General features: G+C 40.4%; 1 protein-coding gene across 4 annotated transcripts in view; it reads left to right on the top strand.

Annotated features, from left to right (window-relative positions):
• Nucleotides 1–24,240, top strand: part of rab3gap1 (RAB3 GTPase activating protein subunit 1) — a 65,450-nt gene that overhangs the window by 4,808 nt on the left and 36,402 nt on the right. For all 4 annotated transcript variants that reach the window (XM_030081211.1, XM_030081210.1, XM_030081212.1 and 1 more), the window contains exons 6-17: nt 712–831; nt 4,423–4,588; nt 4,918–5,017; nt 6,415–6,496; nt 6,713–6,781; nt 8,138–8,211; nt 9,264–9,356; nt 12,772–12,941; nt 14,859–14,966; nt 15,857–16,029; nt 17,638–17,692; nt 20,495–20,869. In XM_030081211.1, coding sequence (XP_029937071.1) covers nt 712–831; nt 4,423–4,588; nt 4,918–5,017; nt 6,415–6,496; nt 6,713–6,781; nt 8,138–8,211; nt 9,264–9,356; nt 12,772–12,941; nt 14,859–14,966; nt 15,857–16,029; nt 17,638–17,692; nt 20,495–20,869 — 1,585 coding nt within the window. The remainder of the gene's footprint in view (nt 1–711; nt 832–4,422; nt 4,589–4,917; nt 5,018–6,414; nt 6,497–6,712; nt 6,782–8,137; nt 8,212–9,263; nt 9,357–12,771; nt 12,942–14,858; nt 14,967–15,856; nt 16,030–17,637; nt 17,693–20,494; nt 20,870–24,240) is intronic.

The raw sequence follows: 24,240 nt of genomic DNA, 5'->3' as shown, positions 1-24,240 counted from the left end.
CTTGGCAAGGGCAACTACTTGGACATATTCTGACTTGTCATGAACCAAAGCACTTTCTCAAAAATGAGAATGCCTAGGATGCTGAAAGGTGTCATGCATTAATCAGTGCACTGATAAGAAAGTGATGGGAGATCAGAAACTTCTGTGTTTACACTGCTGACTTTCTCAGATAAAGTTACAAAGATCAGGTCAACTCAACTAGAACGTTTTTTGTCCCTGGAGGGGTAAATGGCTGTGCATCAGCAAAAAACCAACAACACAAGACAAAAACAACACACAGCATATGAAAGCAACATAAGACAAAAGTAAAAACATGGAAAACATGATTAAAAATATGTAAATATGTTAAATGGGGGCACCCTGGTTGCTGCCGATGCTACTCTCTAAACTAATGTTTAAAAGCATGTGTGCTAAAATGCTCTTGTTTGCAAAGCTAGAACGGTCTGAAATATTGGGCCGCAGTTTATTCAGAACACACTCTGACTGACCAGTAATTAAACAATTATATTCAGTATCACCTTGTTCACAGTGGAGATTAAGACTGCATTTTATCAACAGTCATCTGCATGTAAATGTATGTCTGTCTTGTTTAATATCAAGAATTGCTATATGTTGATATATTTTAATTGTGCTGACTTTTTCATTTCTATAATGAGTGAGCAAGTTTTAAATGACCATTGGTGTCTGCTATAACTGTGTCTGTGGTGACAGGTATGGCATGCGGGAGTTTTTGGTCATCTCCCCTGGAGCAAACTGTGAGGCTATCATCAGTGAATCCAAATGCAACTTACTCCTGAGCTCCATCTCCATCTCTCTGGCTAACAGTGGCTGGTAAGTCACCTTTGTCACACACCACATTCAGAATCCAGTCCAGCAATTCCCGTTCAGTGATCCTGAATCTAGATTATTACCTCCCTCAATGGAATGGGAAAGCTGTACTTTTTTCACCCCATTAGCTTAGCCAGAGAGGAAGAAATTCTGCTCACAAACACATACATGCAGACACGTGTGTGTGTGAATTTCTCTAGAAGTTATCACTGGATTTGCAGGAAACTGTGCAGACAGGTTGGTCACAGGCCATGGGAGAACCAATTAACTTGTCACTCCAGTGCCCCGGGTAAGAGCAAGTACCATATGTTAAGGCTGAGTCCTGATCGTGGTGTCCTGGGTTCGAATCCAACCTCAGGCCATTTGCCTCTCTCCCCTGCCTTTCTTGTCTCTCTCTACTGTGACTGTAAATAAAGCAGAAATGCCAAAAAAACTTTACAAAATAAAAAAAAAAACTCTTATTGGCTAAATTAGGGCGTGGCAGGGGGCGTGGCTTCACATACAAAGGCATGTAAATTTAAGATGGATTCTCACAACATCATGAAAACTTGTCCATGGGGCAAGTGGAGCTCATTCACTTTTCACACTGATTGGTGAAAGAGGTGTGGCGGCGGGTGGATATCCAACATGTGGATCTGACGTATTTTGACCACGGCATAGTGTTGGCAGAGGTATGTGCTTTACTGAGTACTTTCTAATTTGTCATGTCGTCAGCTGGCATCCAGCTCCCGGTGATAATTTTTATAGGATCTGCACCTGCATGGGAACTGACATTATAGCACATTTGTTTTTAGATCGAAAGGCTGTGTGTTTAAAGTAGCATTGCTATACATTAGACTTAAAGGCAGAATCAGAATCACAAATACTTTTGGTACAAGGGCAGTTGGGTGAATGAGTGGGATTTGTCAGTTGCTTTTTTGTAAACACAGTATTCAAAGTATGCCCCTCCTCCCTGGCTAAGCTAACCACTGACACAATTAAATGACCACCCAAAATGTAACGTTGTTGTCATAGGAAAAAAACAGGCCAGCACCATGTCACTCTTCATCCTCATCCTCTCTCTCAGTGCTACCCAGTAGGTGAAATACTCAATACCAACTTCCCCTAAGGGATCAATAAAGTATTTCTGATTTCTGAAAGCCAACCCAAGATTCACTCTTTTTGTGGAGCGTGGTGTTTCACCTCGCTACATTTACTTTTTTCCATCGTCCTTGTCTGCAATATTTGTAGCTTCCTAATGGATGTGGTGCTATCGATCTGGCACAACGTGCTGTTATTGGCTGGGAGCAGCATACCCACTGCCCAGAAGAGTCCCGAGCTCAGCAACAAAAGAAAATCCAGGCAGACGGCAGGGTTTCTGAAGACACACACACCAACACACACTTCTAGTGGCACAGAAGTGAAGATTGAGAGGGATCATTTTTGTATGAATCTATATGTTTCTTTTTTTTTTTTTTTTTAGCTGGGATAACAGGTTGGCCTGTTAAAGTTAAGGAGCTCATCTCATACTTAAACGAACCAAAAAGTCATCCAGGTCATACAGAACCCTATAGGTGTACAATAGTACAATAGTAACATGTGCTGATTCGATATGTATTGCCATTCTGTAATTGTTGTGATTCTATAATTATTGTGATACAGTATAACAATAGTGTGTAATTTTAGACTTTATGATTTTACTGTTACTGTAATTAATTTATACAAACATGACAAATAAAATAATTAATTTAATTAAACAAATAAAATACAAAAAACTAATTAATGTAGTTGTAATTTAAATGTAATTTCATTTGATTTTTAATTTGATTAAGTTTCTTTATTATTTAATTTAAGTTGCAGACAAAGTAGCAATTCAGGACCAGCATGTCAATATAAAAAACACTGAATGTAAAGAAATGTAACTTTTTTTCCCTCATCCCTAGTGAACCCCTACATGGGTGGGTGGGTGAGTGTGTGTGTGTCAGTAACTAATTGTTTTCATGACAGTTTGCTGTTTTTCTTAATGTGTCTACATTAGGCTAACACTTATACTAAGTAATGATGTTCAGTTGATTATCTGCACCCACGTCCTTTCAGTGTCTTCACTATGTGTACATATTGCAGTTTAGTACAGACTGTAAGGCTGTATATCCACCCTTTTTGCCCAAATAAAACTCTACTGTCAAGTATGAAAATTACTGTAAATTCTCCATGCAGGAAGTGATGAATCCAAACTTGTGAATGAAATCCAGGAATAAACCGAGGTGGTGTTCTGATTGGATCGCTCCAGTTTTAGGTGCTAAAATAACAATAATAATAGTAAAATTTTAATCCCCAGTAAAACTGATTGTTTGACTCTGAAGAAATCAGTGATGATTTCTGCACCCAGTGAAGACATTGTATTGATTTTTTTTTTTTTTTTTTTTTTTTTTTTTTTAGTTTAATTTGCTTTCCCTTTAATCTTTAAATAACAAACAATACATTTATGGAAAACAGTTTATTGTTTTACCCAGGTTGATGTTCTTCTGCAGGGTAATGTTTTCCCCAAAACTGGCCGCTGCTAGGTGACATCTTACTGCTTGGTATATGTATTTATTATAATGCCTCCATAACCTTATCCATGGTTGAATCCCAATGTGAGGTAACCATAGTGATGCTAACACCCTGCTGCTAAGTGACTGTCTCCATGGTAACCCTTTACTGCGAGGTAACTGGATCCTTTGGCAACAGTCAGTGATGGTAATAATTTGGGGATGTCTAGAGAAACAACAAGAACCTGTCCCTTCCAGGCTCAAAGTTAGAATAAAATGTGCAAAAAGAAGTCAGTTAAAATATGTTTTTGATTTATAAGCATCTTGTAAATGATGGTGGCTGCAGTTCCAGTTCAGCAGAATTATTAGCATTGTTTTAATCATAAAGGAATGTGAAAACCAACCATAGACTTTGAACAACATTTTTCTTCATTTCATTTTCTTTATTTTGTTATTTACTTATTATTGTTATCATTTTTTCATAAGCATACTTGTTTATTCAAGCCCCTTTTTAAAATCGAAAAGGGTCGGCAAGAATAGCACCTGCTGTGGCATCAGATTGCATGGAGGTTATTTGGTATCCATGGCAACAGAACTGCCTCTAGCATGACCCTGGACAGCATCGGCATCATCAGCTGTGGAGAGAGCAAGGTCACTTGGCCTCCCTGCTGCTCCTGAAGACTGTAGTTCACACTGGCAAATACTGCATACTTAGATAAATACTGGCTGCAAAGATTTTTGTCTATGAATATTTCATTTTGTTTGTTTGAGTTACCAAGACAAAAACTTCAGCATCTCAGGAAAAGTATATTTGCTCAAAATGTATTATTGCACAACAAAAGCATATTATTTATGTGTCAAAGTTGGTGAGATTCATGATTTGATCCACCAGGAGATGTGTTTCTTAGTTTTTACCTGCAATTCCTCTGTTGTCCACCTGGTGATGCTGTGTAGCTTCAGTAGGGCAGGCATGTTGAGAAAGCCTGCCACAGCATCTTGCTGGTATCCAGCAGAACAACCTGACACAGGCTTACATTACTTTTTATTAATGACCCTCTGTGCTCCTGTGCTCCTGTGTACACAGCCAGGTGCCGATGTTTGTGCAGATCCAGCAGAAGTGGAGGCGGATGTACGCTGGAGAGTGCCAGGGCCCCGGTGTGCGCACCGACTTTGAGATGGTCCACCTCCGCAAGGTGCCCAGCCAGTACAACCACCTGTCTGGCCTGCTCGACATCTTCAAGTCTAAGATAGTGAGTGTTATGGAGCAAGATGAGTCTTAATTCTTGGTCTAGTGTAAAATGAGTGTTTTTTTATAGAGGGTATTTTGTGCTCCAAGCATTGATCTGTTCTTTTCAGTCTGTTGTAGGATGTCTCATATTGTGTGATGTTATTTGTAGTCAGTTGCAGTGGTCGTCATATTGCTCTGACTTGACTGTTTAATCTTTTTTACATGCGTTGATTTGTGCGATATCAAGGCCATTGATGCCGTTATGCATTACACATCTGTTTTTCCTCCAGTCTTTAATCCCTTTTCCCTCTCATACTCTATCTTATTCATCTTTTGTCTATGTTATTTCAGGGCTGTTCCCTGACCCCTCTGCCCCCCATCAACATTGCCATCCGCTTCACTTATGTTCTTCAGGACTGGCAGCAGTACTCTTGGCCACAGCAACCTCCAGGTAGACACAGGGATGACAGAAGATAATGTACTTTAAAATAACGTGGGACATAAGGGAATATACCAACTTCTTAGCAACCATGATCCAAGCAGAGATTCAATTAGAGATTCGGTTCTTTAGTCTTAATTGCACTACATTGTTTTTGCGGTGATACATCTACCAAACAGACACATTGCACCTTAGCATTAGCATTCATCAGCATAAAGTGAATAAGCGCTGAACACAGGGTGAAGGGAAATTTTCCAAAATAATATTTGAGGAACATCAGAAAGTAGATATTAAAAGAATGTTTGGCCCATTTACGAAATGTACTACACGTTTTAAATGTTACCCACATTTTACATTGCAGCAGACCATTTTGCAAATCATGTAGGGGTATTAAAGATTTCACAACCCATAATCAAAATCCCTCAGTTCTCCAATATGAAATTTTGGTTGAAACAGCCACCTTATAATATTCTGCTTCTGTGGCTAACAAAGTCGTCGCCAGTCATAAACCACACAACTGATGATTGGCGTTTCCCTGAGGACTATTTTCTGGCAGAGAGACCTTCACCTGATTTCAAGTGATTCAAGTCATCAAAACACAACATTGCTGCTGCTTTTAGGGAAACTAATGTGGACGATGAATACTGATATGAAGAAAGTTGAAGGTGAAGAAACCAATGGCTGGATAATAGGTAGAAAAATATATCAAGATCAAAGGAGTTCAATAAATACGACTGGTTGCTTTGGGGAAAAGATCAGCAGAAACAAAAAAATATATATTATGCTAAACATGCAAAATCACTTGTATGGTCCTTTTTAAGGTACAGTGAATGACACAAGGCCAAGTGAATTATATAAATATTATTAGCTTTAAGTGCCCTGTGCACTAAAACCTGGGGCATTTCTTTGCCTCCCTGCATATTGCTTCCTTTTTCAAATAATGATATAATCCACTTGCTCTGCACTATCTGCCCCAACTTCACTGGTGTGTTCTTGTCATTGTAAGGCATTGCTCTCTGCAGTGGCTTTTAGCAAAGTAAAGAGACTCTTGAGCTTGTGAGTGGTTCAGGACAAGGCTCAAAAAGCAAGGAGGTCAGAAAACGATAAGAAAAAAACCTTCACAAGTGCACGCCGTATCCATAGCTCTGAGTTGAGACAGTGAGGAATTGTAGTGGATGGAGAGAGGTCAATGGGAAATTTATAGCTTAAAAGGAGAGACTGTGGATCACTGCTTTGCCCTCTGTTGATTATATGTGTTTGCTTGCCTGCCTTGAAGGCATGAAATATGCTACAGTACAAGTTGCTCATTTATACCAGCGTTTTATGCCAGTCCTTTGGGCATAAGTAATTTTAAACTGAGCCCACATGAAGATAATAAAAGTACATTACTTTATGTTTTTTCCTGGCAGACTTTGATGCTCTTCTCGGAGGAGAGGTGGGAGGGGTGGAGTTTGGGAAGCTTCCGTTTGGAGCCTGTGAGGATCCAATCAGGTAAAAGCACTGTAGCCATGACGACAATGCATTCTTAATTTATCTCCTCATCAGCCAATTGTATTCTTTGTGTCTTCGTACACATTTCATTGTTAATTTTAGATGTGAGATGTTTCTCACAAATGAGAAAAAAAACTCAAGTGTTATGCTTAGTTGAGTCAATCACCATGTGCAAAATTGAATTAACTCTTTTGTTTCCTTCATTTGCTGTTATAGCGAGCTTCACCTCGCCACCACTTGGCCACACCTGACAGAAGGCATCGTTGTGGATAATGATGTCTACTCGTGAGTGTGAACTGCAGCACCTTCAGTTGCGACTGACATGCTGTGCCTGACAAAAATCAAGAAAAATCCGTCATTAAGCACAACATGGTTTGATGAACAGGGATTCTTTTTTCTTTGTCAGTTACAGTAATTGCCCTCTTCATTATTGACAGCTCTATATACTTACTGTAAAATAGAAGCTGCATGCAATTTGAGTGCGGTTTAAATTCCATTTAATTTTAACAACAGGCCCATGAGATGGCAGAGAGCAAATATCAGCCAGGTGCTCTTGATGATAGAACAATTTTTTTATGGCCCCGCAACAGCGTGATAGCTAGGTCATTACCCATATTAATTTCCTCTGTGCCAGACAGTGTAGGTGTGTGAAGAAGTGAAACCAGAGATGAGTTAGAAGAGGAGAGAGAAAAGACTTCAACAATACTTCAACTCCACCGTTTTAACTACATTAGAACCATGAATTGATTCATGCTGCATTGTTTTGTGCCTTTCAGTGCTATGGTGAAACACTGCTCAGTGAGCCATTGAGTCATTTTACAATGTTGGTATCCTCCTTCAGTTCCTCCTTTCCCATTCCCGCTACAACACTGCCCCGCCTTCCTGTCTTGGCTCCACAGATTCATGTCATTTTGTGGAAAAAGATGTAGTGCAGCCCTGCCCTCTTTGAAGTACAAATTTGCACCTGAAAAAGAGACATGCATGTAATCATGGAGATTATCCAACAGCATGAGAAGAGGCTTCATCTTCATTTGCAATTTATGGAGTTATTTTGATGTGTGCTTCTGGGAAATTTTAATAGATTATTTTAGACTTAAAATGTTTGCTCTAATTGTCTTGGCAGCACATTGGCATTATTGGGGTTTTTAACATTTCTTGATATTGGCTTCATATTGGCCATTAAACCAATTACACAAGCTACCTTTGGGCAAATAGTGGATCAGGTATCTCAGCAAACTTTTTAGCAGTCTGATTTCTTTACTCTACAGACATGGGCAGTGTGACGGGTAATTTAAATTTGCCATATCACACTGCTTGATGTTAAAGGGAAAGTTCACCCTTTCACTTTAATAGCAGGAGGTTAACAGTTAACATTTGTAGCATCGAGCCATTATCCAGCACTCAGTACCAATGAGCACTAGTACTGTCCTACATAAGAAACAGGGAGAGGTAACATCACATATTTCCAAATGGTTTAACTATCCCTTTAAGAAAAAAACAGACATCTTTAGTAGAGCTGGCCTCTGTGTGACCTTAACTTAAAAGTATAGAGTTTATGTGAAGTTCTGTGTCAGACATGGCTCACCTCTTCCTTGTGTGATTTACCATACATGGTAATATATGGTGTGTGTGACCTTGCAGAGACCTGGACCCTCTTCAAGCCCCTCATTGGTCAGTCCGTGTCAGGAAAGCTGAAAATCCTCAGTGCTTATTGGGTAAGACTGATTTTTCAATGGTAAACAAGAATGCATTCATACTTGTATCAGATGCCAGGCCAGAATAACCATCATTAATGGAGAATATACTCCATATTAAATGTGTTACTATCTGTAACATGTAACATGTGAAATATCAGAAATCAAAGTTAAAGTGACTTTGTTGCTCCTGTTTTGACAGTTAAGAGAAACCTGATATCTCATGAGATGAAATTAATGATTCATGTCTGTACTGTTCAGTAATACCACTGGTTTGGTGTTTGTGTTTAAATGCTCCTTTCACAAGCATGTAGACACAAACATTTTAATATTGATCCAGCATCACTGATCTGATGTTAAAAATCTAATTTAAATAATAGTAAATATAGTTGCCATGCAGTTTTTGGTACTTTTTTTTGTGCTACTTTTCAGGTTTTTATTTTGCTAATTGTCTGTTTCTTTTTCTTTTTTTTTTTTTTTTAATAATTTTCTGTAACATTCTGCTAATTTGCCAATTGCTTTCTCTCCCATGTTTTTCAGAGAAATCAAGTGAATCACATGAAACCCTTGATATCAGCTTTGATATATGAGCATAGGGCGAATATAGTACTTGTTATATGCCTGGAAATACGGGCTGGGGATATTATGGATTTCTCCTGAGTGCTGGTGTGTGTGCCATCACAGGTCCTGCTTGTGTACGCAATAAATGGAATACCTCTGGTTTGAATCAAATTTGATTTTTTTCTTTAATCAAATTTGCTGTGCACATTCGTGACCCCCAGGGGAAGATTCCCATATTTGTGACTCCATGACCCTCTCTGTAGTGCCACCATCATGCCAAGATTTAATTTTTTGTGAATATAAGTCCAGTTTTCAAATCTTTTTAACTTTGTCATATTGGCACATCCAAGTATTCAGGTCACAGGAAGAAAGGAGCCTAGGAAGAGGAATCCTATTGCTATTTTTTCTTCTCATTCCGTTTCATGTGCCCTATAAAGGGAAACAGTAACTATTTCATGAGTGTTTTAAGCATTCAAATGACACCTTTCACCCCTTCCTCTCCTTCCATTCAGGTGATTTCCTCACCGAATTTTTCAAGCTTTGTTGCAGAAAGGAGTCAACAGAAGAAATCCTGGGGAGAGGACTGGCTGAGGAGGAGGGTAAAGGTGAGGATTTTGGCTTTACTGTTTATCATGGAGAATGAAGAGCATTGTCAGGAGCTCAAGTGCCACATAGGTTTCACTGGTTTTCTGGATTCTTTAATTAAGACCTTGGCACTGGCTTCCCAAGGTCTGTGAAACATATGCAGTGATAAGCAGAGAAGACTCAAGTGTTTAAGTAGTTTTGGCCCTTGAATAATAGACTCTTTGCCAACGCTGCAACATACACAATGTTGAGTGTTAGCCAGCTAGCATTATGCAAATTAAGAAGACTGACCTGTAATTAGAAAAACTCTGGAATTGTTTCAGGTGAGAAAAACAGTGCACAATGATAATTTTTTTTTTAAGTGACTCAGTCTCACATCACCTACCACCTCCACTTAACAGCAGGCAAAGTAGACCCTGCAGGTTTAAAACGGTATGGCACTCAGCAGTATGAAGTTTGAGTTTCCTTAATGAAAATATCAGCCCTAGCTACATATTTTTTGAGATTACTTGCCATTTAGCTTAAGGGCTGCAACAACATAGAAATCAAATTGGGTAGAATTGTCATGGTATATGGAATTCTAGCATTGCTAGTGAGCTTACTGGCAGCCATCTTGGAGGAACTTGAATGACGCTTCTATTGTGGCAAAACAGGCCCCTGGTCAGGTTACAAGGTGGATCCATCTGCCATGGTGTACAGCACTCACAGCAACAACAAAGGGGGAAGTTAAAGCTGAAGCTTGAAACTGAAGCATTAACTGAAATCAATGGCGTGCTGACGAAGTTAATTAAAAATGATTGGCAGCTAATCTTAATTAGTTCCATTGTCCTTTTATTTAATAACATTCTGACAAAGCCACCAAACCTACCATGTAAGGGTCAACTCCTCCCAAAATCCTGTTTTTTATTTGAATCAGAATTAAAAGCCACAAGGTTATTTCACAATTCTTTTATTCATTTTTTGTGAAAACAGAACATGTTTTCGTAAGCTGTGCATCAGACTTACCTTAGCTCAGCCAGCCTAAACCAGACTTAAACAAACCCTTCTGCTGATATTGTGACATTGGTGAACGCTTACGGCTGTTGCCTTGGCAAGGTGAACCACCCAGAAATATTCTGATTTGCCGTGAACTGAAGTCTCCATGCTGATTCCATCCAATTTAAGTTTTATGTGAGCTATAAGTTGTCATTCTCTCATTTGGTGTCATTTGGTGATTTGGAAAACCTGGAAATTAAATCCAGTGACCTGGATCTGCTTTCTCATTCAAACAGATACATTATATGAAATAAAATATCATGAAATATGTATTATGCAAAATGAAAATTCAGCACTTAGCTCTGAATGTTGATTGGAACATATCGTTAAAATAGGTTTAAGAATGTAAACCCTGAGGAAAGGGCTTATGGTTGCCAATTTGAGTTACCTTATTTCATGAAAGTGATGAGCAAATTATGAGGAGTGTTTTACTAGCTGAGTAAGTGGTTACATCAAGGGCTCTATCTTTCACACTGCGCTGCCCGTTGCCACTACCCGCTACCCGTGAATTTCGCATTTAGCAGCTTCCACTATCCCTAAACGGTATCTTGCGGCTACACTACCCGCTATACATTATGCCGACTCCTTTAGTTGCGCCAGGAGGTGTGTCCGTGGGCGTGTTTATGCACTTTCCCTACAATTGTTATCTTGACCACACACGTTAGGGAAAGCATATAGCGGGTCCTCAAAACCACCCGCTATCCCATTTGGGCTTCTACAAGAGTGCGCCCAGGCGGCTTCAGTGCGCGTCCACTTGGACACGTGGACGTGCACATGCGGCTCCACCTCCCCAATTAACTCGCCTATAAAAAGCCACCTTGCTTTAGCCTCAGTTGTGAACCCCTGAGAAAATGGCAGAGATCGTACTAAATCACCTTGATCGCCAGTTAAATCCGAGTTTTGGTTTGCGGATTTGGGATAGTGCAGCCTGCTCTTAAAGACAATGGCACCTGGCACACTGATTGGTTTAACTGGCGTAACGCCCAAAACATGCCTATGCATAATGTAACGGGTAGCGCAGGTGTTTTACGGATAAAGGCAGGTGTGCAACATAGCAACTTTTGCTGGGGAACGCCTCTTGCGCAATGCTAAATCCCCAAATAACGGGTTTAGAGACTCTGACAAGGATACAAGGATACAAGGAAGTTTATTGGTCATTATACAACAGGTTGTATAATGAAATTAAAGTGTGGTTCCCTCTTGATTGATTAACTGATTGTTTAAAGATAAAATTATTAAACATGGAGGAGTTCAGATGGTGCATTTAGTAGTGTCACAGCCTGAGGGAAGAAGCTGCTCTGTAGTCTGGTGGTACAGCAGCAGATACTTCTGTATCTTTTGCCTGATGGCAGCAGGGTGAACAGGCTGTGGCTGGAGTGGCTGTTGTCTTTTAGGATCCTTTTGGCTCTGCGCAGGCACCTCACCTCCCCGATATCACTGATGCTTGGTAGATGGGTGCCAATGATGTTTTGGGCAGTTTTAATCACTCGTTGCAGAGTCTTCCTGTCCTGGGCCGTGCACATCCCATGCCAGTTTGTGATGTTTCCAGTCAGGATGCTTTCAGTCGCTCCTTTGTAGAAGTTGACAAGAACTTGGCGTGGGAATTTTGCTTTCTTAAGTTTCCTTAAGAAATACAGCCGTTTCTGAGCTTTTTTAACCAGGGCAGAGACATGTGAAGTCCATGTCAGGTTCTCTGTTATGTTGATTCCCAGGAACCTAAAACTGCTCACTTGCTCCACCTCAGCTCCATTGATGTAGACAGGGTTGTGTGTCTTACGTAAGATAGGGCCCAAAGAGTGCTTGTTCCCATCCCTATTTTCAAGTCTATTTGACGGATTGCCAGTATTTGGTAAGGACAGGCTTGCTAATCAGAGCTTGAATCCTGTCAACATCAACACATTTTTAAATGTAGTGCATGGATTGCCATACAATTTGCTGAGTGGACTTAAGCTCACCAGCGAATAAAATGCTACTGATTATGTTAAGCCCATGTACCAGTCCACCACTGCTCGTAATTACAACATAAACAGACGTTTCATGACTACATTCTCCCTCCAACAGAGAGAAATCCTAACACACTGACCACTTTATTCACCCTGACAATGTTGGTAGCCTTGTAACATTTCCTGTAGTGCCACCTTCAACCAAAAATATATATATACCCTTTTCTCCTGCAACCTCCCATCATAAACCGCGCCAGTTTGCAACCCTATGCTTGTTAATTAATTAATGTTAATTAATTATTGAAATAGTCTGTAATGTGATAATAATCTGATATTTTTACACTTACAAATACTTGGATAACAAGAGTGGTAAATGTCTATTACATGCACAAACATACAGATGCAAATGCATACATATTCTTATGGTTTGTTGTTGTTGTTTTTGTTTTTCCTTCAGAAAACAGTGACATCAGTGCTGCTCTGTCCAAGCTGACGGAGCCGGCAGCTGTGCCCATCCCCAAGCTGTCTGTCTCCAACATGGTGCACAGTGCCCGCAAGCGCATCAGACGCCACCGACGCATTGATGAGTCGCCGCTCAGCAACGAAATGCTCAACTCCATCCTTCTGGTGAGGGGGTGTGCAGGCTGGCTGTGGGTAAAGAGCTGATGTATAGTAGGACTGCACGGTGCTGACCAAAGAAAAAAAAATCAAAAGCTATTTGTTTTTGCTGGTCATTGCAGTTTTGATATGACTTGCAGTGCATGTGGGCCTAAGAATGGTTGCAGACTTTTGAAAGCCAGAAATCTCAGCACCAGGCCAAGCAATCATTGAGCCATTGTTATTGATCAATAACCCTATCAACACCCCTCAGATATATTCAGTTGGGTCCAAAAGTCCACTGTTGTTGATTATCAGTAACACTTAATTTTCATTTATCGAAAACTGCAATAAAAAAATCACTTGATTCTACTTCACAGTAGTAATACAAGTCAAAATTTAAGGTCTTTTATGTTTGAATTATGTCTGGATATCTTGTTGCATATAATTTGTTGTCATGCAATAGACCTTTTTCACAACAGCCATTCTGGCATTACATAGCAAGACAAACACTGTGTTGCTAATGATATCAGTTGAGGTTCTGTTCTTACGTGCACCAGAACCTTTCCAGCAAGCCAGCATGAACAATACCCAGACCCTAGTTCTGTTCTGTTCTGTTCTGTTCTGTTCTCTGAATCCATGATTAACGTAGTTTTTTTGGTTTGATTGTTTGTTTGTTTTTTTGGCTTCATATTTCATGACATTTAATCGGGACAAGTGGGTAGACCTAAAATGAACATGATATGTTTTCAATGTCCTGTACATATGTTGTACACATTTTGGTGTTTCATTTGACCCCAGGCTGTTTTAGCTATATAAAACATATAAGAAATATCAACATTTTACACACATTTGTTTTAGTTGTTTTGGACACTGAGGAACTATAACATGCCAATCATAATCATCAAAAAACTGCCCTCTGCTTTACGGCCCTCACATCACAATCACACCTGTAGTAACATAAGCTCACATGTAGTAACATAGCCACACCTGTAGAGACATAAGCAAACTTGTAGTAGTGTGAAAACCACTTCGAATGAAAATTGGTCAACCTTGGCACATTTACATTTTAAATGGTAATTAAGTTTCAGTGTCTCTGGAAATAAAAAAAATAAACAAATGATGATTTTGAAAATTTTAGCTCATGATTAAGAATTGGCTAATCATCAATCCATTTGGCAGCTCTGCACCTTGTTGTGACAAACCACACCACTGCCATGCCACATTTTGGCCAATCGGCATGAAGAGCTCTTTCTTGACCCATGACCAAACTCTCCACAAAATGTTACAATGTTATGTGAATCCATTAAGAAGTTATTAGCCTTAATGTGACTGACATTGCCCACCACCATGCCCCCTTTTGACTAATCAGTATTAAAATCGCCTCTTTCTTTGCCCATGACTAAACTTTTCACAAAGTTTTGTGCAAATCCATGTATAACTTTTTGAGATATCCCAATAACAGACAGACAGAATGCAATGAATCCACACTCAATAACTTAGAGGGAGATAGCATTGCTGCTGTCCTACATAGAACCTCTGAGGGAAGTTAAATAATATCAGTTTTTTCAAAATGGGTGAACTTTCTGATATACAGAAGTGGCAACTAGGCCACAGTGGCTGTCTGAAGAGCTGATTAAGCATCTTCACTTTGCTATACCTGTGGCACCCAGAGAACCGACCAACCCTCAGATAAATTTCAGTGGCTGGTGGGTGAGGAACATGCTTAATAACACATCACAGCTTAAATCCCATTCAGTGTTCTTCACCCATTCTCTGCCTGCTCTGTTTGTGCCATTTACACTAAAATGGATAGGTTTTACTTAACAATGTGGCACAAAGGTGGGAGCCATACATATCTGACAGGTAACAGATGAATATTTGGATGGAGATAGATATTTTTATGTTAATATACAGTATATATTTGTGTGTTTGTCTGTGTTTTAGTATCTTTTCCCGGACGCTGCTGTGGAGAAGTCATCTGAGAACAGTGACAGTAAGACTGCACAAACAAACACCAATGGGAAAAATGAGCAAGATAAAGACACTGATTATGTGAGTCTGCCCTGTTCACATACTACATACTCATTTACACTAAACACCATGTTTGTCTTGAAGGGAATATAGACAGTGTGGAATGTTTTGGGAGTATAAAAAACAGGTTCTACCATAAACGCAGTAAAATAAAGGTACCAACTGGAGCTGAAAATGGTTCTTTAGAGTGATGCCACAGGAGTATCTTTTCACATTCCACAAAAATGTTGCAGACCAGAGAACCTTTTCTTTACTCAAAGGTGCCTCTGAGAGCGATAAACAACAGTTCTTTCAGGAACCATAGATACTTTTGTTCTGTGGTTCTTCACAGAAGCCCAAGAATTGCTTTAAAGACTCATCACAAAAAGTTTTTGGGCAAACCAGAAATGGTTCTCAGAAATTTCACCATAAAAAGAGTTCTAAAGAACCTTTTTCAGAATATTTACTGGTGGAGCCAATTGGTTTAGTCACATTTAAGAGAGCTGGGAAAGACAGAGCAGAGAGAGGGCATGATATGCAGTAAAGGGCTTAGGCCAGATTCTAACACACTGCTGAGCCGCTGCAGATTAGCCTAAAGGTCATGTGCACCACCAGGGCGCCCCTTTTAAAGAACCATTTTAGAACTCTCATATGCATAGCTGAAATTAAATAAATACCATGATAAAGCCAATTGTTTAAAAAATTGTTGTGTTTGTACCTTTTCAATTCAATAAAGATTAAACCTATACCCATTTACCCAAATTGTTATCTGTATACAATGACTTTTGATAGCCACTCTTCTGTTAGCCAGTCAGTATGAATGAGTGAAGAATCAGCTTTTCAAAAGTATCTTTCTGCATCTGATAACTGTTCAAAATGGAGTTTTCCCAGAGAATGATTACCCTCTCCTGCTTCCTTTTCCCTGTGTCCAGAACCTGTTCAGCCACTTAAAGTCAGCACCCAGTGACAGTCTAAGTTACCGGCTAGCCCTGTGTGTATGTCTGGTCAACTTCTACCATGGCGGGGTGCGGGCTGTCGCCCATCTCTGGCAGGAGTTTGTCCTGGAGATGCGCTACCGCTGGGAAAACAACTACCTCATTTATGGGTGGGTAAGACATAGGGCCATGCTCTGTTTGGCCCCTTTCAGGATGGGTCATTAGCACAACACCATATGTTGCCCCAGGGTTTACCATAACGCCAGTTCAACAGTTTTGAAGTGCACATTCCTGGAGGCATTTGCAACTATTGCCCAGCAAGCCCTAAATTTGATGAATGATTGATTTATTTATAGAAATAAACAGGTTTGTGTCACTTTTATTGTGTGTATGTACTAACCCTTTCACACATCAGCAAATTCACTTGATTTCTCTCAAAAACACTGTACATTTAAAATTTTAAATTACAAGAAAATCACCATAAAATTACCACAATATTAAACACAAAATTGAAAATAAAAGCTGTGTTCAAATGCCTTGCAGCAGCATTTAAGAAAAAAAAAAAATGCAGCGTGAATGAAGTAGGACGACTGACTCCTGACACTGAAATGAAGCGCACAGGACAGAGAAGACAGTGTTCCAGAAGTGAGGGGTACTCCTCAGCTCCACCAGACCATTTCTGTATCCATGAAACAACATGAAACATACAGATCCAGTTAAAAAATGCAAATGCAAAAAATGCAAAAATGCAAATGCAAAAAACCAGCAGCCAGTAGCCAGTAGATAGTCACCTCAGTGGAAGGGATTGTCAGAATACTGGATGGGGAACAAGCCAGATTAGTGTTCACTCTCAGTTTTCAAAGGCACAAACTGCCCACTGTGTGTAACGATGGAAAGAGAGCTAAATCAGCTAAATCAGAATTAGATATAATCTGGATTGGAGCAGAAATGGATGTGTGTCCTGCTCTTTCCTGTCTTACAAGTTTCACTCGTTAAAGAACCAAATCAGTTTTTTTGAACATTTGGCCCATTTGCAATAATTTACCTACATTTCATTGCAAGAAACCAATTTCCAAATCATGTCAGGGTGCTAAAGATTTCACAATATATATTCAAAATCCCTCTATTTTCAAATTGAAATTTTTGGGTGAAACAGCCACCTTATAATGTTCTGCTTCTGCGACTAATAAAGTTGTCACCATTTATAAACAACAGAACAGATAATTGGCCGTATAAAGCAAATGTTTGCCCGGGGACTATTTTCTGGCAGACAGACGGTTGCACAATTTCAAATCATCAAAACACGACAGTGCTGCTGATTTTTAGGAAAACTAATGCTGATGACTTTATTACGGTGATTTATGCTGATGACTTTGTTACGGTGATGGAATATTGGTGTGAAGAGGGTTTGAAGTCTCTAGATGTTCATTTTCATATCATAGGGGAATGAATGGAAACCAATGGCTTGATAAAAGGGAGGAATAATCATAGTAGAATTCTAGAATACGACTGCTTGCTTTTGAAAAATGTTCAGAAACTTGAAGTATATCGATTTTATAGGTATTATAATAAACCTGCAAAATCACTGGTATGGTCTTTTTTTGATAATGTTTTTGTCCAACAATATTTACAAATGAAGTCTGATTTCTTAGTCATATTTTCCACTGCAAAATCCTTGTAGTGGATGGTATTTTAAGTTTTGAAGAGTATATTTAAAACCCTGAGTCTATTGCGGAGGTACATTTACTTATGATCTCTGTCTTCTTCCAAATCCGTAGACTGGCTAGTGGACCTCCAGACCTCCGCTGCTGTCTTCTGCATCAGAAACTCCAGGTGACCACACACACACACCCACACACTCACACACATTCACAGAGACCTAACTATGATTGCACGGGTACTTATAATAGACTTTCTCGGCCTCTGCTGTTTTTGTAAAGGCTTCCAACAAAACTGTGAGAGGACTCTGATAAGACCAGTGTAAGTCCTTTACTAGTAGGAACAATAAGCACATGTATGCTTTAACCTTATACCAAAGCCAATTTGTCTGATCCAATGAATCGTTTATTGGGAGGGGTGACTTATAACAGATTAAGATGGGCAGTTACTCGTTCTGCAGAATTTGAAAACACTTTTTTCTTTCTTTTTTTTTTTTTTACTGTAAATTTTATTACCAGAGCTTGCCCAATTCTGCGGAATAACACTTTTCCACAGAATTGCTCTGCCTCCCATGTGGTCCACTGTCAGTGTCATTTTAATTGAAGGTGATGAGGATGAGCTTAGAGGGGAGCAGTATCAAATGGTTTGCATCAAATAACAGATGCAGTGGTGAAACGCATCGATGGCTTTGCGCGCGCAGTCATATGCCATCTGAAAATAGTGGCTGATGTATGCTTAACATGATGAGTACTCAAATCATTGTGCATTTAGTGACAGAAGCCTGTGGCTCTGTGCTTAACAATGGCCTTCTTTCGGTTGATTAACCTATGGAAAAACATTGTCATTAAAAATGTGACTAATCCGTAATCACTCAATGAAAATTCCTCTAACACAAAATATATTTATAAGGGTGTAACAGCATAATCTAATAAGTGCTTAAAAATTGTTTTAGCACCTGACATAAGTCCCTCACTGAAATTTAAAAGTGCTGTAAATATATATGAATACACAATTGGATAAAATGTTTCCATACCAAAATTAGCTTTGTTTAATGTCATCTTAAACTGATAAAATGAACCAGATAAAGGGGAGTTATGTGTTACCCAGCAGCAGTTTTTTGTCAAAGGTTGCTATTGAGCTTTACACATAAGATACAGTGGAACACATCATCAGAAGGAGCTTGATGGTTGAGAAGATACACAGGAACCGGACTTTGGGCCTGATGTTATTCAGCTACCCACACACACTGACAATAAAGACATCCAAAAAGATGGGAGATGGGAGGGAGAAGAGGTAATCTCTGTGGAAAGGCGAGACAGGTTGAGAGAAAGACAGCAGAAGACTCCTTATTTGCAATCACCTCACTGCAGTGGACATCCAGAGGTGCCATCTCTGTTTCTCTCTCTAGCTCTGTTTTGCTTGTTTCCTCTCTGTGGTTTTCTCAATGTGCTTCTCAATTTGTACCTCAGTCTTGCTTTGTCTTTCTCTTTTCCCAATGCGTGTCATTCTGTCTGCTCACTATTGACCTACCATCAGTTTAATAGTGAAGTCAGTCTCATTCACAGTAATAAAGTGAAAGGCTGGATGTCTGGAAGATTGCTGTATAATAAGGGTTCTGAGAGGATATGGATTACATAAAGTATAAGGACCGGTGAGATAGGGCTTACTGATTATGGCATTTTCTTGTTCCACATCAAATTCTTTGAAACAAAGGTGTTTCTAGACCGCCAGGCATTCTCTATCCCCCGTCTTTCAGCTTTTTCACAGAAGGCAGAAAAGGAAACGAAGTGATGCTTCAGTACATGTGACTAACCTGGCACCTGCTCTGTGAAATTTTTCTCCAGCTGAAACGAAACGGGCAGAGTGTTTTTGTGAGAGGGGCGCAGTGCCCTCTACTGCCATGGAGGTAAAATGGGAGCACATGATTTGATAAACACATTGAAACTGATTGGGGTAGATCTGGCATGAGATTCTGGTTCACAAGTATTTCCAGGTGGGTCCTCTTGCCAAGACAGCATTTGTACATATTCTCTGATGTGTGAACAGGGTGAGCCAACAGTTCTGTTTTCACAAGAAGATGGATAAAGGAATTGTGAAAATACACTTGTGGCTCTTGATTTTGATTTAAATAAAAAAAAAAAAGAAAAACCTTGGTTTTTGGAGGTGAGGTGAGCCTTGCCTTGTAGGTTGTTGGTGGTGTTGCCAGAATGTTCTTCAGTATCTGTGTTAACAACAACTCTTCTAGCTAGGATTAACTTAGCTGATCATCTAATTAGCTAATGTCAATATTAGCCTGAGATAGGATTTGAATTAGCTTCCAGTGACTTTTAATAACTGAAGCAGCATGTTGTGATCCACCTGTGGACCTGGCCAGGTACTTGTCTTGTCATGATGGAAGTGTCAGTGAAGTTATTCAGTCGGTTCACTGGCAGTGCTAGAATTCCTTATATAATGCTGATTTTGCCATTTTTGTGGCATTTCTGCCTTATTTGATAGTGACAGTAGAGATAGACAGGAAAGGCAGGGGAGAGAGAGCGGATGACGTGCAGCAAAAGGCCTGGGCTCCGGCCCCAGGCTGCTGCGGTCAGGACTCAGCCTTGATAAGTGGTGCCTTTTCTACCAGGTCAGTTGCCGGGGCGCCTCCTATCAATTCTAACCAATTCAATATCTATAGATATACAACACCAGAGAAAGAAAGCCAGAAATAAAGCTCGAACAACATTGCTAAATGGAACATGGCACAGAAATCGTTTTGTGATATTCATGCTTGCAGGAATCTTAAATCGTAAATGAAAAAATAAAAAGATTAATCATGCAGCCCTATCATCAGAAAGAAAAACTCTTGTGTGACCCTTGTGGTCCTTCGTATTCATATTTAGATTTATGCACACATTAACCTTCATCACATACACACATACCCATGGCCCATTTTTTCGGTCACATTGTGTTTGTCTCTCTCTCTATGTTGCTGCTCAGATGCTCAACTGCTGCATTGAGAGGAAGAGGGCCAGGGACGAGGCTCGCAAGACAACAGATGGAGGCAAGGAGAGGGAGCGCAAGGTGTCCGGTGGCTGCCAGAACGGACGATTTGGGCCTGAGAGTGTGCCGCCAGCTACTACTGCATCCGACTCAGCCAGAGAAGTGGGGAAATCATGGGAGTCGTGGAGTGACAGTGAGGATGAGTTCTTTGAGTGTCTCAGCGACCAGGAGGAGATGGAGTTTCCTCCCACAGCTGGAGAAAAGGGTGGGGCTAAGGATGTCAGTAAAGCTAAACCTGAGGGCAGGCTCCACCCCCACGGCAACATGACCCTGATCAATTCGGGTGAACCTCTCTACATTCCTGTCACCCAGGTCAGAATCTCTCTCACATACACACAGACACTAGGACTGTGCACAAGTCCATTTTTGTCATAAATGACCACAGGGCTTAATGACAATCCCAGTGATTCTGCATGTTTGGCATAATATACAGGGTGTCCACAAAGTCTCTTTTACAATTTAAAAAAATCTATTACAAAAGCAATTGATGAGATATGTTAATCAGATTTGTGCTATGTACTCAAGTCCGATTTATGGTTCTCCGTATGTGTAGCTGACGGAGGGTTTGTGTAGCAAATGCGTCCCTTGCAGGCCCTCTGCGACCGCCACAGAGACTTGCCGCGCACCTCCCAAAAATTGTAACTACGCGTTGGAACTACGCAGACCTCAAGAGCTATGATTGGGCCGCCAAGCTACATCATTTCCGACATTTTGCCCCTTCAGCTTCACTGTCTGCTGTAGTACCACATTCCAATAGTTTTCACCCCACTACTTTGCACCTTTTGTTTGGATTGATTTGCGCATTTCAATTCTTTTGCACCATTTGTACTTAATGTGTGCATTTCAGTTATTTTGGACCTTGTTTTGCACTATTTGTTTGAGAAAATAAAACAAGTACGTTTTGTAAAAACATCACTGTTTATTTACAATGCCACAAATAAGGTTTTTGAAAAGGCTTGTCAGTGCAGGTAACAAGACGATAACAATATATCGTCAGGGAATTAAGTTGCCGTTGTTTAATAGACCGTCAGGATGCAGGAGCATGAGAGGCACACACCATCTGCGTAGCAACTGCGTGCATGCGGCGTCCAGTGTCCACAGAACCATAAATCGGCCTTCAGTGGTTATCAAAGTTTTTCATGTAGATATCGTGTATCGAACAAAGATACAGGACATGAACGACCTGAAGCAAAAGATCACTGATGCCATTTCCACCATTGATGAGGCTCTGCTATGGCGAACATGGCAAGAAATCGAGTACCATCTTGATGTGCTTTGTGCAACTAATGGTGCCGATATAGAGGTGTATTAAATGAGGCAAAAAAAACTTCAATATTGACTCCTCATTTTGTAATAATTTTCACAGATTTGTCTATGCATTTGCTTTTGTAATAAATTTGTTAAATTGTAAAGAGACTTTATGGACACCCTGTATATTTAATATCTATCTATTTGTGTCTCCAGCTGATAAAGAAAGTTCTACCACAAGCAATTAAATATGTCTAATCTCTTCCTCGCTACATATGTGGAGGTTGTTCCGATCATTTCTACAGGCCAACCGTATATCATGGTAAAACAAAAGCCTAGAGGAAAAGACAGTGGTCACTACTCAGTTCAGTTCATTGGAGAGACAAGCCCATATGTCATAACGCAATTCCCTTCACCTTAGCATATTCACACTTTGGCCAGTTTATTATTATACTCTGCACTTAACAATATATCACTGCAGCATAATTCCCCTAATTGGCTCGAGGGAGTGGGCCTGGCCGTATAACGCTACTCCATAAAATAGCAACTGCTCTGGAAATCACCCTAACAATGGTGAATATATGAAAGTGGCATTGTATCGGGCACATGCAATTACCCATCTGTCTTGGTAGAGTGTTACTAAGTGACCACCACCGCCACCACCTCCACTGATTAGGGCCAGGAGACACTAGCTGAATTAGCTGGAAGCTAGCCTAGAGAGATTTGCTCCTCTTCCACCTCATAAATTATAGACGGGACTGAATGGGTAGGGCTAATGAATGCAAAAAGGCTGACCCTGCTCAATAATTAACCGTGGGAGAGGTGTGAGGAGGAAGAGAGCCTGGCAGACCAAGACATCGTATTGCTATCCACACACACACACACACACACACACACACACACACATTCACACAGATGTGTGAATGTATCTAGGTGATTTTTGGACTGAGCACTGAGTTAAGAGAGCGGAACGAAGCAGCAGTGGATGGAAGTGGTGGGGGGGTTGAGATGGAGAGAGACAGAGAAGGAGATAGATGGGTTGTGAGAGTGTAAAAGAAAATGAGCATCAGCACTTCTGCTGCTGGTCAGACAGCCTCTCCTGGGACTGCTTTGGCTGCTGTGTGCGTAGTCGGGTAGAAACATGCACACAGGCATATTTATGCACACATTTACAGCCTCTAACTATTTGACTATATCATGCAGGGTTGGTTCCTAAATGAAAGAGCTCTTTTATATTTCTCTTTGCCTTTCTTTAGTAAAACAGGTTCTTCCTCCGTGTTCAACAGTGGTACATGAGTGCTACATTTTTGCCTTCTAAAAATCTCTCTCTGTCCCCTCCCTAAAATTGGTTTAAGAAAGAGCCGGAATGGGAAGGGGTTAAGGAAAGTTAAGGTTACCCTTTACCTATCATAGCAAACATTATTTTAATAGACATTGCAAATCAACTCTTCATATCCCATATCCACAGTGACCCAAAGCAAGTCTGTTGCGTGAATCGTATCAAATCAATCAATCAATAATCAGTTGTGTCTCACTTTAGGTTAGGTATCTGTTATTGATGAATTGCCAGCAGTAGCCTAACAACATTAGGGAATTTAAGCATGGGCCGCTACGGCAGTCCGCTACGGTAACCGGAAACGGATCGGCGCTCGACATATAAACCTGCCTGCCGCAGCCGTCCATTCTACTACGGCTCAAAGCACACTTCGACGTAGCCACACAACGCCGCGAACAGGTGAGACGTGCATAGACGTCACCATGGGAACCAAGAGTTCAGTGAAAGGGGTGGGTACCCGTTGCCGACGGCTGTTTGCTTAACGATTTTGGCTGCTACGGCGATTGCGTCATAGCAGCCGCACTTCCGCCTAGCGGAGCCGTCCTGAAAACCGTCCTGCTTAAATTCCCTAGTACTATGGACACAACTTTCATTAACTACAGGGAGCAATGGTGGGAGGGACAGATTCACTAGTGTGTGTGTGTGTGTGTGTGTGTGTGTGTGTGTGTGTGTTAGAACAGGTCACAGCAGTATATGTGTGTTTGTGCATGTGTGGTGAAAAAGAGAAGGGCAAAGCCATTCATTGGAGTAAACTGAATGCAGATGTGCATCATCTTTTCAGTACCATTTTTATACCCACATTGCTTAACAGTTAAGCTAGACTAGTACATTGAAATGTGGTGTGCTAATGGACCATCTGCAGTGATTGTATATACAGGGCAGGTAGATTGGCAAAGAGCGCATTATGACGTGTTGGGGCCTCGAACCTAAGAATGTAGGACTGAAAATGTGTAAGAATTTATGTGTCTGAGCTGTTTACTGTTAATCTCTTTATTTTCCCAATTCTTCTTCATTGGTGGAGACCACCACTCCTCTGGCTATATGAGGTAGTGTTATTCATCTTAACAACTTTCCAAATTTTTGTGACTCACACTGAAGG

The sequence above is a fragment of the Myripristis murdjan genome, chromosome 21 (assembly GCF_902150065.1).
Source record: "Myripristis murdjan chromosome 21, fMyrMur1.1, whole genome shotgun sequence".
Classification (NCBI taxonomy): Eukaryota; Metazoa; Chordata; class Actinopteri; order Holocentriformes; family Holocentridae; genus Myripristis; species Myripristis murdjan.
Note: the sequence above shows the minus strand (reverse complement) of the source record. Positions and strands in the feature narration are given on the sequence as shown.